The sequence below is a fragment of the Gastrolobium bilobum genome, unplaced genomic scaffold (genome assembly GCF_033153095.1).
Source record: "Gastrolobium bilobum isolate Gb01-03AN ecotype WA unplaced genomic scaffold, APGP_CSIRO_Gbil_v1 utg38826, whole genome shotgun sequence".
Taxonomy (NCBI): Eukaryota; Viridiplantae; Streptophyta; class Magnoliopsida; order Fabales; family Fabaceae; genus Gastrolobium; species Gastrolobium bilobum.
Genome location: NW_026896019.1, coordinates 89,807 through 101,962, shown reverse-complemented (window position 1 = coordinate 101,962; position 12,156 = coordinate 89,807). Strand labels below are relative to the sequence as shown.

Below are 12,156 nucleotides of genomic sequence, written 5' to 3'. Positions count from 1 at the left end.
TATTAAGTTTCAAAGGAAAAATATATAATAATCCCGAATGCTAATATTGATTTGTGGAAGGATTTTTTTTTCCTTTTAGATGTGTTTGGTTGGAGGTTTTTGAGGAGATTGATAGACAAATGTGAAGTGGGAAAATTAGATGTCCATGTTTGGTTGAGAGAGGTTCTTAATTTAGGTACCTAAATTCCTTTGCTAGCAAACCACCTTATCTAGCATTTTGAAGCAAGAAAGCATGCCAAAGAAACCCTTTTCTGATGTGGTTTTCTCAGTTAACTATGCATTTGGGTATACGGTGTAATAAGGAAAAGACTTTTTTTATGGGTAAAGGGCAGCAAGGCTTATCAACATTTTTTAAAAACAAGGATATTTTTGTAATATCACATTTTTTTCCCATCTATATTTTACCAAAAGCCAAACATAGATTTTACAAAAGTTACCTAAATTTCCAGTAAAATTTTTCCCTACCAAACAACTTTTTTTACATTTTCTTACCAAACTCATTTCCCTACTAATCACATTTCCCTATGATTCATAAAAATTTCTCCTCGACCAAACGCCCCCTTATAGTAATTTGTATATGAAGAACTCCAAGAAGTTCGTTTAGTGATAAATGAACACGTGATTTATGGGTAGACATAATCGTAGGTTAGAATCTTAGTTATGCCATTGCCAAGTGCTTAGGGCCAGGTTGCAAGGCATTTCTAATTAATCTATTAGGGGGTGTTTGGTAGAGGTTTTTGGGAGGGATGTCTAGACAACTTGAAATGGATTTTGATCTTGACTATGTTTGGTAGAAGAGTTAACAAAATTTAGGTAGGAGACTCATTTGCCCAGCCAACGCATTTTGTGTGCAAAATTTCTTTGGAAGCACTATTCCAGAAAACCATATTCACAGTGGTATTTTGGGTTTTTGTTGGGGAAAGAAAAAATTGAACGAATTTGCTGACGAAATTGTCCCTGGTTTCAACTCTCTTTCCTCATAAGTCGTACGTCTCCTCTAATTGCAGTCAAGCAGTTTACTTGTTAAGATTTTTATTTTCGTAAAAAAAATTGCACTCAAGCAGATATTATTATGTAAAGTATGAAGTTATACATGGTTCGGTAATTGTTTTATTACTTTAAATTAAAAAATGTACAGCTTAAGGCTGATGTTTTTACAAGGTTATTTGTATGCAAACAACAATAACAACTTTCAAATATTTTACAAGATTATTTCAGTCATTTCAATCCATTTCCCATCAATTTTTTACCTTCAACTAAACATAAGCTCAGAAAATTTAACCCAATTTTTCTGGTAATATTTTTACCTACCACACAATAATTTTTTGATTTTTCTACCAAAATCACTTTCTAACCTATGCCTAGTAGTTGTATTTTCCTAGTAAAAAAATTTTCTCCTCTACCAAATGCCCTCTTAGCTCCAACACGAATGACTTGCATTTGACTAGATGGAAGACAAAAATAAAATAAATCAACACTACTTGAGTCCAAAAATACGTGATTGCAATGGGCCTTTACCCCAATTACAGCATTCATCAAGGTCTTGGAGAAGATAGCGGTTGAAGGTTGCCATGCTTGGTATTATTGGGCAAATAAGAAACAACAAATACATGTATATGTTGAGTAGTACATACATTGCTTTCTTTCTTTCTTTATTCTTCTTCTTCTTTCATTTTTTTTTTGGGAGATAAAAGGTTTAGGAAAAGGGGAAGTTGCCCTGATTTAAGGCCAGAGGATGCAAGAAATCTTTTTCTTAGAGTAATACTTACATATAACCTATCAATAAACATCTATTCACAGGAAGGGTATACAAAATCTTTCGTGTACACCATTCAATTTATCTACCAGTAGAGCCAACGCTCGTTGGGAATGACATCAAATTCTTTCTATTCTCTTCCCCTCAAATTACCTGAATCTCAAAAGTTACTGTCATTGAAATTGGAACCAAAAATGGTTAGGAGAACAGAAGCATGCATAAGATAAAGGAAAATGGAAAAGAAGACCACACATTCAAGGCTTCGGCTACATTGTATGCTGTGTAGGAGCAGCTTACATTTGTTGACAAAGAGAAGCAGAACTTCAAAAGTATACCATCCATAAAGGGAAAGGGTCCATCCAAAACGCCAAATATTGAAGCTCTGCCAACTTATGTTGATTCCAAATATTAAATCTCATCATAAGACGGTTGCAACATACATCTACTACTTCATATATAAAGGCACAGCCCTTAGGGTAAGAAAGGTAGCTGAAGCAAAAATTTTCATGGCAGCAAAGTTCACCTTCCAATACAGAAATTTGTAAAATGGTATAGTTTGGACCAGATATTGTTCATCAAAGATTCCAACCTTGATATTCATAGACCAGAAAATGAATACACAATTTTATTAACAAGGAACAAACAGCTTATCTTACAATTTCATTTCTAGTCACAACACAAGGGAATATAATGAAGTTGGAGAAACAATGACAAATTTCAAATGGGTAAAAGTAAGAACTTCCTGTACAAGATGAAGATCACAAAGCATGAATGAACCCACATCAAGACTGGAATGAATGGATTTGGGAGCATAAGAGAATGCTACCAGTTCTCCTTAACAATTTTTGACTTTTCAAGTATGAATTTTCCTTCCTTGTACTTCTGGGATGCTTCATAAGCTCTTTCATACTTCCAACCCAACACTTCACGGCAATCACCACAATAAACATCAGCAACTGTGTGGAGGCCAGTCATGAGACGCCTGTCTTCTTTTGGCCCTGTGACAATATTCATTGCATGGGAAAACAGAAAAGCTCGGCTGTTTCTCCCCTAATTATAAAAATCATGAAAAGAATATCAGAAATCAGGGAAAGCTTAAAGTAAGAGATAAAATCATAGAAGTGAAATGCAAGTTTAAAAACCAAGAAAAACAACCAAAACTCTTTAGATGGAGAATATGTGCAGCCCAAATGACAAAACAAAGATCCCTTGGGAAGGATTTCATCTAAGAAGCATGCAATAACGAGAAAGCAAAACAAAACATACTGGCAATCTTTGTCATATTTGGCTTTTATGTCAATAAAATCATTATCTAAAATTGAAAATAAGATAGGTAGAAAATCTTAATCACTACATTCCTCGACATAACCCATCTCTTCAACATTGCCATTGTCTTCCCAGAACATTTGAAATGCAGTTTTCAACAAAAAGCATCCTCACTATGATGATAACCATAAATCAAAAATCAATGACAGACACTGCCAACAGAAATCTATAGCGACTGTCACTTTCTGTTCAGGCAAACAATTGATAGTAAGCATGTCCTCAGCATGCACAACCTAACTTGCCACTACCACCATCAGTCTCACTCTACTACTTCCACCACAAACTATCTGGTATCTATAAAACTCATTACTCACTAGAAGTAGAGTGTTTCATTCATTCTACCAAGCATGTAATCATTAAATTAAACTTAGACCCACAATATATAAGAAATCGATCAGCATTCATACATAGTATGGAATAAATTATCGTTTCCTACTGTTAAAGAAAAAGAATAAGGAACTATCCAAATTTAAGCCTAAGATTGAAATGAAAAAAGCAACTTAATTCCTTTTCAAATTTGAACATATGGCCTGAATTCATTGTAGTCCATAACGGTATTAAGAAATGTACATTTTTGGCTTTAGAAATGGGCTCTAGTGAGTCTAGTCACATTACTGATTCAATCATAGATTTCCAGTGCTTCACCTCATTAACAGAACATGAATCCCATTTTTTTTTTCCTCTCCTGAAATCACCTTTAGAATTTCTGCACTTTACCTTTCCTCGTAATAAAACATTTTAATAGTAATGGCACCCACAAACCATCAAATTCCGCTACCACCTTACCTTCTCAATAAACCGGAGGAGGAGGATATGGAGGTGGAAAGTGAAAATAAACAAAAGTCAGAAAGGGGAATATGCAGTTGCAGATGGAGAATTTTTTTTTCAAGTGATAGTGTTATTGGCACTGATGACAAACCATCATCCAGCAAAGAAAAATTCACATCATTTACACATAATATATAAGAATCAGTAACATTCTCATCAAAAACTCCAGTCCCCATAATCACCCAGAAAAATAAAACAAAGAAAGAGAGAGAAGAAAAAGATGTTTTACCTGAAAAGCCTTAGAAATTATATCATCATGGCGTGAAACATGGTTTCTACAATTACAGCAGCTGTACAAGCGAGGCCCTATCAGTTCCGCCATGAATTGGTGAATTTTTTTATTTTATTTTTTCAGATTAAACACCTCACTGCTGCAAATAAATAAACCAAATACAAGTCACCCTCTATAGCAGAATAAGGGTTTAGAATTTAGAAATGTATCAGATGGAGAAAACGGGTCAGATTCAATAGAGGTAATGAAAGGAAAAGTGATGGAATTTCTTTACCTACAAACAACAAGCTCAACGATGACCCAAAAGTCTGAAATAACAAGATAAGAAGAAGAAGAAGAAAGGGCGTTAGCGTTAGCGTGCAATAATAGACTACAATTAATTGAACACAAAGTTGAGTGAGTATTCCCAATTAGGAGTTAGAAAATAAAAGATAAATAATGTTGTCATCATATAAAAGACAACAAGGCTACTTAAAGAGACTAAAAAAAAGCCCAACACTATGCATAATATCGTCATAAATGTTTCAAACGATTAAAATAAAAAATAAAATAAAACCCATTTGATTTAAGATATAGATAGTACCGTAACAAAATCCTTTAGCAGGAAAAGTCAGAGAAGATGGAAGTTGACGAGGATCTGAGCTGTTAAAAACCTAACTTTGATTTCTCCAAAATAATGTTAAAATAAAATAAGAAAATTATTATTCGTTGCTTAAGAATGAACCAGAATTACTTTTTTGCAAATTACTTAAGCGAATTAAGAAACCGTTAATCAGAGAATAAAAAAGGAGAAGCAAGTGGAACTCACTCACCTTGAGAGGGTGTTTGGTAGAGGAGAAAAAAAATTTTGTTCGGAAAATTTAATTTTCAAAAATATTATTTTTACATTCAGTTTACGATAATATTCACAAATTTAAAATTTAAAAAAATTCAGTTATCCGAAAATCCTGAAAAAACCTTATACCAAACGCCCCCATGAGTGTGGGCTCAGGGAAAGAATTTATTGTGATCTGAGACCATCATTTTTTAAATGGTTCCTTAGTGTAAATGGAAGGGTAACATTGAAAAAAATAGCAGAAATAAAAAGAAAAAGAAAAAATTAGTGTTGTAAAAAAGAACACCATGTCATTGAGTAATCTTGTAACGTATTAAATATTTCCGAGCTCATGGCTGTCTGTGTTGCATGTTTGAAAGTGGAACTCAAATAATATAAAACTTGGGGTTTTTGTGGACACTGCATTTGGGTCCGTTAGGTGCTTATGGCAATTCCACGCGCGCGAACCAGCATGTAACCACGTGCGCTTTTTCTGGGGGCGATGGCTAATTTATAAACTTAAGTAACCGATACCAAAACCAAAGCGGTGTAAATGCGGCGCAATCTCGGTACTTTAAACACCGGTGTTTTTTCATTTATTATAAATTACATGTATCTTATATGGAGAAATGAGAATGTATCCCTTCGAAGCACGGACACACGGCGTTTGAAAAAAAAAATTGTGTCGGACACTTGTCTGACATGGACACGTTTCAACATGCGGTCAACTCTTTGACACATTTTTTTGATACGCGATCAACGCACGGATATGTTCGGACACGTTTTTTTTTTAATCTTAATTTTATTTTGTTAATTAAATATAAAAGAAATAATTTATAAATTAACTTTTGTCTGTTATGAAATTTGACATGAAAATTTAACAAAGTACGAAAAATTATTTTTATTTTTATTTATGTTATGAAATTTAAATATTTGATTTGTTATATGACTTATTATGGACTCTTATATATATTAAATATAAATTATATTATATATTAAAAAATTTATTTAATATCAAAACGTGTCCCAACGTGTCAAAATATGACATTTTTTAGAATTAACGTGTCGGCGTGTCGTGTCCCGTGTCTGTGTCCGTGCATCATTGATGTATCCTCTCATGTAAAAAAATAGTCATATTATTCATAACCATTTATTGATGATGAGATAAGAGAAAAAAAGATGTAAATTTTTTAAATAAATAATTGTGATTAAATAACATGATCAGTTAATTACTTTTACATATAAGAGAATCCACTCACATTCTATATGGGAGTCAATTTTGTTCGGAGCAAATCTAAAATTAAGATTTTAAAACATTTTAAAAAATATTAATAAAAAGAATCAAATACATATTCTCATCCAACATACTCAATAGTTAATTCCCCTACAACAACTGACTCGTTATCATTTGATAACACCTGTGATTCTTTAACAACCAGCACAATGACTGTTTTTTATGCTTTTGTCAAAAATATGTAATTGTTTTTTATTTTGACCTGAAATAGTTGTTTAGGAGTAGGGGTGAAAGTGGGTTAGGCCAAGCTTTCACCCGAAAAGCCCAAGCCTACATCCAAAAAATTTCAATTTTACTTAGCTCAAGCCTAGCACGAGTCTAACTGTTAGCCTGGTTTGCCCGTTTATAAAAAAATAAATGGTCTGGCCTAGCCCGTTAACCTGTTAATTATTAACTTTCAAGCAGAACCATGAATCAACTTTACAACGTACTCAAATTCTATTGCTAAACCAAAAATCATAATTTTCAATGTCCAAACAAAATTCATATAATATGCATTTAAATCATTTTCAAAAACAAAATGCTCAAACTAAATAACATATATTTCATCAGATCCAACAAACAGTCCATACTATGTAAATTAAAATAACTACATGAATCCAACAAACACATCATGATGCTTGTAGTAAGTATAACCTCTCCCAAAAATCTTTTAATATATTCATATAGACAATCTAACTTGTTGAGATGCTGGTTCCTCCTATATAAGAAATAAAGTAAGATTTCTATTAAAATATAATCAAATATAATTAAGTTATAAATAATTGCAATTGATTAAATTTATATCTTTTATTTTTTATTCAAGGCATACTTTCTCTATTTTATTTTATTTAAAATAAATAGTACAATATAGGTCGGCCTGCAGATTTATAGGATGCCTTGTGAAAGTGGACCTACAGCTTTTTTATTAAACAAGTTTTTTTAAGGTTCAAACCCGACCTATTTTACGAAATATAATAGGTCATATATGACCTCATCGTTTCATATTCTTACCATTGCCATATCATCATCATAAAATAACATTGAACATATGTGAGCAACACATCACAATTTCATACACTAGCTAATAGTCACATTAGGTAATACCGCCTAACACATACCTCAAGTCTTTAACATTTATAATCCAAACATCACCAATCAGCCCACTCTTTTAGAGATTAGCACCTAACAAAGATATGTACCAAGTCGGAATTTATCACAAATATTTCCTATACATTACCTAGCTTACCCATTCTCCTAACTCTTTGGTTCATAATCGGTTTCCAGGTCCATATACTAAGCGAATTTTCTGCCGTTATATTAATTTAATTATTTTAACTTTGAGCTTATTTTTAACAATAAATAACAAGTAGCATAAATCAGTATCTTTCATGCATGTATACAATAGATTCATGTAGGCTTTGAAATGTAGAATAGTTATATACAGGATCATGTGTATGAGCACGCATCATATAGGCATCCCTTGATATCGGGGTACTGGGACAGTTGGCGTCAGTCCGCATAGGCCACAGTGGAATTCCCCAAATGATGGTGTCGTGCATGGAATTTCCACTGTATATGCACGCGCACAACGGTGCTATGAGCATGAAGAAGGCGTTATATACGCAATATGATATATGATGGAAATGATATATGATGAAAAGGATATATGATGAAAAGGATTTAATGTCTGAAGCGACTATTTATAATTTTGTGCCTAGTTTAATATTGTTGCATTATTGGTTTTCTTGCCACACAACTGGGATTATTCTCACCCCTTTGGAGCTGCAATTTTTATAAATTGCAGGAGGACGAAAGAGCATTTGAGGGCATGGATGTTTGGAATTTACTGTTATTCTGCTGTTGTTTGGATTATTTGCTATTGACTGCTTCATTCCTCGGATGACTGTATTATATGCTACTTGGTGAACTTTGGATGACTGTATGACTGTGAATTATTTAATGTTTTAGAACTCTCATGAACAGCGGCTACTTTGACAAAATCTGAAAAAGTTTTGCGAAAGGAATATTTTTGAACGTTTTATTAAGGCTGAATTATAAACAATTTTACGTACACTTTGCGAATTAAGTTTCAGGGGGTAAATGACGTCCGATTCTCTATTATTTTATATGCACGCGAAGCCCCAAACGCCTACTATCAGATTTCGTTAACTGTACAAAAATATTTTGAAAGCTCGATTTTATATCTATTTTTAAACGTATACGGTTTTCTTAAATTTTCACTGTTTTAAAACAGCAACACATTTTAAGTCCCTTCCATCAAAATCTTCCTTTGATTCAACTTTTCATTATGTTTCCTCAAAAGTATTTTAAGAAAAAGTTTCTTAACAAAATTCCGCAACTCTAATAACGATTAGCAAACGACTCTCTTGGGTGCATACAAGGGAGAGTGTTACACTAATTGATATCTAGGCCGAGTCGTAGGCCCCTGTAGGCCGGCCCGACTTAGTTTCACCCATATTTTGGAGCAAATAGCTTTAAAATAAGTTGTTCAAATAAAAGATAAAATTATTGAAAAGATAAATGGGCCTGAAGTTTATTAAATAAAAACTTTTATAAAAAATAAACAAAATCAAAGTTTGATTAGTTATTTAAAACATAAAAGTATAAATTATTCGGTTATTCTATTGCATTTTTTTTTTTTTGGGGTTACAGCATTGTAAGTTTGGGCAGTGTCAAAGGAGTTAGTATCCAAGTTAATATGTTTGCACTTATCTACTTTCACGTAATAGAAGATAATATATCTTATGCTAAGTCACATCAAGCTCACCTTTAAAAAAAATGACGGCATAATTATTAAAGAGTTTATGACATAAGATACAAGTTTTTTTGATACTTGTATTTTATTTTATTTTAGAGTAAATATTTTTTTTAGTACTCATCAAATTTCAGAATACTCACTTTAGTCTGTAACAAATAAAAAAGTTATTCGCAATCTCTAAGAAATTTAAAATGGACCAATTTAATTGAAATTGTGATCTCTCACAAATTCAAAAAAGACCCACATTAGTCTCTTAAAAGGATTAAAATGGGTCCACTTTAAATTTCTTAGGGAACAGGAATAACTTTTTTATTTGCTAGGGACTAAAGCGGGTATCGTAAAATTTGCTGAGGACCGAAAAATATATTACTCTTTTTTCTAATACTGTTTCGGTTTTATTTCTTAAAAGGTAAAAGAGAAAAAAGCCAGAAAAAATGTATTTTATTTAATTTTAGAATAATATAAATATTAGATAAAAAGTAACTTTAGAGTTAGTATGAAATTTTAAGTATGTGTCTACCTACTTAAAAAAAAAGTTTTAAGTATGTGTCATCCATTATACCATATTGCAAAATTTTATTCGCAAAAATTTAATAATTTTTTTTTTTAATTTTATCATGAAACAATATATGAGGTTATTATAATGAATTTGGTGTTATTATATCGGGAATTTATATATATTAAATGGTAAGTATCATAATTTTTTTGGTTTTATACATTAGTCACTAAATAATTAACAATCCAAAAAATTATCTTGTGACTTAATCATTTATGTTTGTATTATATGGTACTATATGGTTCCATTTGTGTTGTTTCACAAGATCAATTGCATTCTCAGCGACAAAATAAATATAAATGCTATATTTTTAAAGTAATCATTTTGGTGAGAGGGATGTAAATAAAAAGTCATATGAACTGAACTGAATTTTTCAAAATTAATTTAAGAATAAAATTATTTTCTCTAAATAAGTTCAAGAACTGAACTATTTTTCTAAATTAGATGGATATTCTAAAGTGAACTACCGTACCGGTTCAAAAAAAAAAACAGAAACTGTGATGTTAACATAAATAACCTTGCAACTGAAGGTGACTGCAAAACATTCCTATAGAAGCTTTAATTTCCGCAAATCTATGAGTAAGAATTATGAAATGTCATTGTCTTACAAAACCACCCACCTTAGTTTATATCAGTGTTATTAAATTCAGTAGGGGTATTTAGTTAATTGGTTATCGGTTTTTACAAAACCACCCACCTTAGTTTATATCAGTGTTATTAAATTCAGTAGGGGTATTTAGTTAACTGGTTATCGGTTTAATCAGTGGGTCAGTAATTTAATCGTATGAATTAAATATAATAAATATAAATTTAGAAATATTTTAACTAATAATTAGAGTTAGTTTAGTGGAAAGTGTTATAAGTTATAATTAATATAGTCTAGGTTTGAATCTCAGTATCGGTATTTTTCAAGTATTTTATCCAAAATTTTGTAAAATTGATTTTTTTTTCTAAAAATCAATTTCAGTTTAATATCGGTTGAACCCGATTCATGACGGTTTATCAGTTCAATACCGGGTTAAATGTATAACCGATCTAACATGTAATCAGATTAATTGAGAGTCTAGTTTAAGAGTATGGTCAAATCGGCATTTTTATAAAGAGGGAGATATTTTATTATTAAATTTTTTTACTATTAACTTACTACTTATCTAATCACCATTGAATCAAAGAAAAAGAATGCTAAAAATAGGTAGTGAATTGATAATAGAAAATTTTGATAGTAAAAATATCCCTTCTTTTTATAAATTCTTATAATTCTTGCCGAGTATGACCAAGATTTAGGCACTCTCCGTGGGCATAAAAACGGAATGGACGAGTTGCAATGCTTGATACGTTATCAATTTTCATTCCCTTCTCCCAATTGTTATGTTTTCAGTCCTACCAAGCCCATCCTTGAGGAGAAAAGTAGATTCTTGTCCGTTAAGCAATACATATTATATAGTATTGAACAAACGCAATGTCTCCCACACCGAATAAAAAATATAAAAAATACAAGCAAGGAATCAGGATAATTCAGCACGGGCATTTTGATTTAAATTTACATATAGAAAGAAGGAAATCTCCAAATCAAAGTACATATGCCATCAATAAATCTGCTAGCATTTCTTGACAATCTTTGCCCTTTACATTATGAACCTCACTTACTTGAACTTTTGTCATGCCTCACAACACAAGATCGTATGCATGACAGTCAGTAACACTTTTTAGGTTTTTTTTTTTTTTAACAATTTGTACCAACATAGGATTTAATAATAAGGTCGTAACGTGATAAAAATTAATACTTTGAGGGATCCAACTCTGTACGTATTTTTGGGCATGTGGATGAAAACACTGAGGTATGAGGCTCCTTCGCCTTTAACAAATGTTTTTTTTTTTTATAATGAATAAATGTTTTTCTTATGTGTTTATATATTACTTTCTACGAGTTTTAGTTTTTTAAAGACCAATATTTTAAGGGATAGGATATTGTGACACCCAAGTTATGTTACACCCATGTGACACCCAGTCAATCTCACCGTTAGATCGCTTATGTTGATCCAACGGTTATATTTATTTTCATCTTTGTATGATCATGATTTCCCAAATTTAATATTTTATATTTATTTTTACCTTTGTATGGTTATGATTTCCCATATTTAATACTTTCACTTTAAATTTGGGAAATCATTACCATACAAAGATGGAAATAAATATAACCGTTGGATCAACATAAGCGATATAACGGTGAGATTAAGTGGGTGTCACATGGGTGTAACATAACTTGGGTGTCACAATATCCTATCCCATATTTTAATTAGTAAAAAATTTAAGGATTAATTCTTTAAAGAAAATAAGGATTAATGATTTATTGAATTGATATTATAAGAATAAAAATTCAAATGAAAAAAATATAAAGAATAAAGAATACATTTTTAATGATAGGGATAAAACTCAAATCAATAAATTTTTAGTCCTTTGATATTTTTTCACATTAATTAAAAAAGTGAATGTATATTTTTAAAATTTTAAAAAATATAATTACATTTAACTAAATTATTCATTTACTCTATTAATATTTTCTCAGTTAAACTTGACCAAGATATCAAG

The 12,156-nt window shown here is 31.2% G+C and overlaps 1 protein-coding gene across 2 annotated transcripts; it reads right to left on the bottom strand.

The window, feature by feature from the left end:
* Positions 1–2,338: 2,338 nt before the first annotated feature.
* LOC133297335 (protein yippee-like At4g27745) lies at positions 2,339–4,553 on the bottom strand. 2 transcript variants are annotated; one of them, XM_061496457.1, is made up of 3 exons: positions 4,417–4,550; positions 4,140–4,278; positions 2,339–2,806 (listed from the first exon to the last, which is right to left on the bottom strand). In XM_061496457.1, the coding sequence occupies exons 2-3, from the start codon at positions 4,230–4,232 to the stop codon at positions 2,579–2,581; spliced, it is 321 nt and encodes a 106-aa protein (XP_061352441.1). In that variant the 5' UTR covers positions 4,233–4,278; positions 4,417–4,550; the 3' UTR covers positions 2,339–2,578. The 2 variants fall into 2 exon arrangements, with proteins under 2 accessions (XP_061352441.1, XP_061352440.1); XM_061496456.1 differs by having other exon boundaries at positions 2,340–2,806; positions 4,140–4,281; positions 4,417–4,553.
* Between the last annotated feature and the right edge of the window lie 7,603 nt (positions 4,554–12,156).